The sequence below is a fragment of the Antrostomus carolinensis genome, unplaced genomic scaffold (assembly GCF_000700745.2).
Source record: "Antrostomus carolinensis isolate BGI_N321 unplaced genomic scaffold, ASM70074v2 Scaffold35914, whole genome shotgun sequence".
Lineage (NCBI taxonomy): Eukaryota > Metazoa > Chordata > Aves > Caprimulgiformes > Caprimulgidae > Antrostomus > Antrostomus carolinensis.
The window spans coordinates 1-3,903 of record NW_010309318.1 but is presented as its reverse complement, the minus strand read 5'-3'; the positions used below and the strand labels follow the sequence as shown (position 1 = coordinate 3,903).

The window sequence follows — 3,903 nt, the reverse complement described above, 5'->3', positions numbered from 1 at the left end:
CCTTCCAACCCAAACCATTCTATGATTAACTGGGATTGGTTCTTTTGTGCACACATGTAGTGTGACGCAAGGAGACTTGTCTCACACTACATGAAGTGACTTACTTGTATGTTCCTTTTGAGGATCTCCCTGGTCAGCTGAACCTTTCCAGTGCTTGGATCCACCCCTGCAAGGGGCACCATGACCTCTCCAATAACATCATCTCGAGAAAAGCGATCAAAGCTCAAGATGAGGAAGTGAAGCACCAAATCCTGGAGCTGGCTGTAGGGGATCCCATAGAAGGTGAAGGTTTCATCAAAGACTGGGTCTAGCGTCTTGCGAAGTACACGAGTCTTCACTCGATGCCTTTTATCTGGAAGAATTGTCATCTTGATATAAGGGTCAGAGCTCTGAGTGTGCTCATCCATCACTGGCAGCCCGTGAGCCTCCTGAATGGTAACCACCAGCGCTTTTTTAGGGAAGTTGTAGTCCACTGAGAAAGTCAGTTCACCCAACATGACATCATCCCCTGGAGAAGATGGGGAGGAGGTTTTACTTCCTCCTGGAGTGAGGCTTTGATCTGGACTTAGTTCATCTCCATAATCTACTTTTATTGGGAGCTGGTCGACATGGGGGGCTGCATTTGGCTCATCTGGAGCCTTGTCGGAGCCTATTAAACCAGATTCAGCAGCATCCACCAAGAGGTTTCCCCTTCCAGTCTCCTTAGGAGTGCTGTTCTTGTCTCTCCGGATTCGGTTAATTTTCTTCTTGTTACTCAAGGTCTCCGGATAGATACTGATGCCTTTCAACATGTGAATGAATTTATACGGTGGGGTTTTGTGCTTCTTTTCTGCTTGCTGGTGACAGCATGTCCACACAAACACTGTTACTGAGACAGACACCACAAGGACAGTAGCACCGATGAGGCCTGCCACAACGGGAGAGACATCTGTGGAGAAGACAAGGCAGTCAGGAACGAGCTCCTACCTTTGCGGGGGGACAAGCACATCTGGATGGAGATCTATATGGTACTATTGTGTCGTTCTTAATTCAACAAAGGCATCAAAGCCTTCCCAGAATACAAAAATTACTTCCTCTAATTTATATTTTCCCACGTGGGAAACATTTAACACTCCTAAAAACATGCTTGACCTATGCCTCACGTGTTAGGAACTTCAAACGGCTGATTGCTTCATCTTGCCAAATCAAGCTCCTGCATCTCCACGGGAACACGGTTTCTTGATTTGCAGGAAGCACTCTTTTTTTTTTTTATTTATTTAAATGCCCTGTTCAGAAACATTACACAGTTCTATTTTAACAACAGGAAGGCAGTAATATCCTTTATTAGCGATTTATTAACATCCTTTATTAACAATTTTTTAAAAATAATTTTGGCTTCAAATGGTTGATTGTTTTGTCTTAGCCCCTTACAGCAGATATGGGGCCAGTGGTACACACAAAATTTCATGTGGAAATCCAATGTCCAAAACCAGCAAACGGAAAATCCTGCATTTGGATTTAGGGATTAGTTGATATTTTCTAGAGCTTATGTCAACCATGTTCTTCAGTAATGACAAGCCAGGATAAAAAGTACCACGTTCATTTTCAGCAACCACACTAGTTATTTTCTATTTATAACAGTTGACTTTGGAGAAGTATTACCAAGACACAGAATGAAACCAGTCGTGTGGAGTTCCCCAGTACATTATACTGACACCCTCAAGCAATTCCAGTCAGGGGCCACCAAGATGATTAACAAGTTGGAGCGGATGGAGGATGGAGAATAGAGAGCAGATGGAAGACAAGGAGAGACCAAGGGAGGGGTTTGTTTGGTCTTAAAAGGGAAAGGAAAGGGAGAGATCTTTTTGTTGGCTTCAGTTTCTTGGTGGGAGGTTATAGGGAAGGTAGAGCCAGGCTCTTCGTGTGACTTATTATTGTATCACTGGTTTAATCAGCATTAAAGCAATTTTTTTTTAAACAAGCAAACAAAAAAGCCCTCTAGCCCTATATATCTTCCTTTACAAATTGTACAAACTGCTTCCCTAGTAAAAGGGAAAACAAAAAATCATTGTCATGACGATCATGGCAGTAGCTAGTAGAAAAGGTAAGCTTGTCTGATTTTTCCTGTCTTCATTCTGCACCATAAACAGAAGAAAATAATCTTCCAACCTCATACCTGAAGCTATAGAGCACCTTGATTTTTGTATTTTCTCTGTTCTTTCCACATTACTATTTATTGAGGTCAATAGGCAAGAACAAGAATGACAGACTCTAATCTGAGTATCTGATAGACTCAGGGAAAATGATGATTTTCAAGAGAACACGTGTCCTTTTGCAAAAACAGCAAAATCACTTTTGGTTAGACGGAAGCCTTCCCATACTGAAACTGGAAGCCTTTTGCAACTATGACTGACTTCACAGACAAATCTGTCTCAGCACCCACTGCAAGTACAGCCTTGGACTGAATTAACTAAAGCAAGAAGAATTCCTACTATTACAAAACACCCCCCCCAAAAAAAATACTTTATTTTGTTATTTATTGTTCCCTCTTTGAAACGGGGCAAGTGGTCTTTAAAAGCTAAATTGAACACAACTCAGCCATATACAGATATTAAATGCTTCAGTGAATATGCAAAAAAGGACAAATGCTCAAACTCCTTTCTTACTCTGCTCTCTCTCATTTTTTTTTGGTGTGTGTGTGTGTGTGTGTGTTTTGTTCCTACTGTGTCTTCATAGAATCAGCTCTTCATTTCCCACAGATCTGATGGGACAAATTTAGAAGCAGCAACCAGCGGTCACACTAGGAAGCACCAGAGAAGTCATCATGATCTTTCATCCATCAAATTATCTTAACTCTTAAATTTGGCCCCACATAACATTCTGGGGCAAAGTGTTCCTCAGCTTAATTACATGGCATGAGAAAATAGGGGGGGGTTATTTTGAGCCCACCCCACCTCATTTCATTTTATGCCTGTTCTTGCATTCGAATAAACGGGGAGCGATTGTTCCCTGCTCTGTGTTGCTCCTGACACCCCTCTTTTCCTGGCTGAAGACTCCTGTTTATGTAATTACTCCATATGTTCATTAAACCTGTCTCCTTAATTCCTTCCAGTTGAAAATTATGCTGATGTAAAGCTGCCTAAAACCAATCTGAGTTAAGCTTTTGCAACTTTCATGGCACTTCGCTACGCACAATGTCCATTTTAAACAGCACTGCAGCCTCTGTCCTCTCTCAAAAAGAGCAGCTTTCATTCAACTTTGTAGAAAAGATCTTTGTTTTGACGTGATGCTAAGATTTAACTGAAACAAAACCAACTCTTTGGGCTATGGAATTCTTTTCCAATTAATGAAAAATCATTGTAAACTGTCTTTTAAAACTGGTGGTTGCCAATTATACCATAATGGCTAATGGTGGCCAATGGTGAAATTATGACAGCACATGGCTCTTGGATTCCAGGAAACACAGAAGGTAAAAAGATCATTGTACATGGATAAGTGATATGGTATGGAGAATTATTACCAAGTCCTTCAGAATTTAAAGGAAATGTAGCAGCCGTGTAACCCCCATTTAACTATGGGGCCTTTGGCCAGAGGGGAAGGTCAGTCAATTGCTGGAGGACAGAAAGACGTTTGAATCTTCAGGACTGGAGAACACAACCGATGCAGACACCCAACGCTGCAGTACCAACCCTTGGCACCCACTGCACTACAGGAGAAAAGCATCTTAAACGTTACCGACTGCCACCTCGGGAGAATTCGCCGGTGACCCAGGGAGCTCCGCCACGTCCGTGCCCAGTCTGGACCACGGCCACACGGGCACGGCTCCGGGCCACTTCGCCTCTCATGATCCAGCAGCGTTTGTAGCTTCTCCATCGCACCGGGCCCGGCTCCCGACCCCACCGGGCCCGTCCGTGCCCCGCTACC

At 43.1% G+C, this 3,903-nt stretch overlaps 1 protein-coding gene across 1 annotated transcript; it reads right to left on the bottom strand.

The window, feature by feature from the left end:
* Positions 1-104: 104 nt before the first annotated feature.
* On the bottom strand, positions 105-3,852 carry LOC104519792 (synaptotagmin-11; the record flags this gene model as incomplete). The annotated part of the gene is made up of 2 exons (XM_010166086.1): positions 3,669-3,852; positions 105-928 (listed from the first exon to the last, which is right to left on the bottom strand). Coding segments are annotated over exons 1-2 (1,008 nt in total), but the record flags the coding sequence as incomplete, so codon positions are not given.
* Between the last annotated feature and the right edge of the window lie 51 nt (positions 3,853-3,903).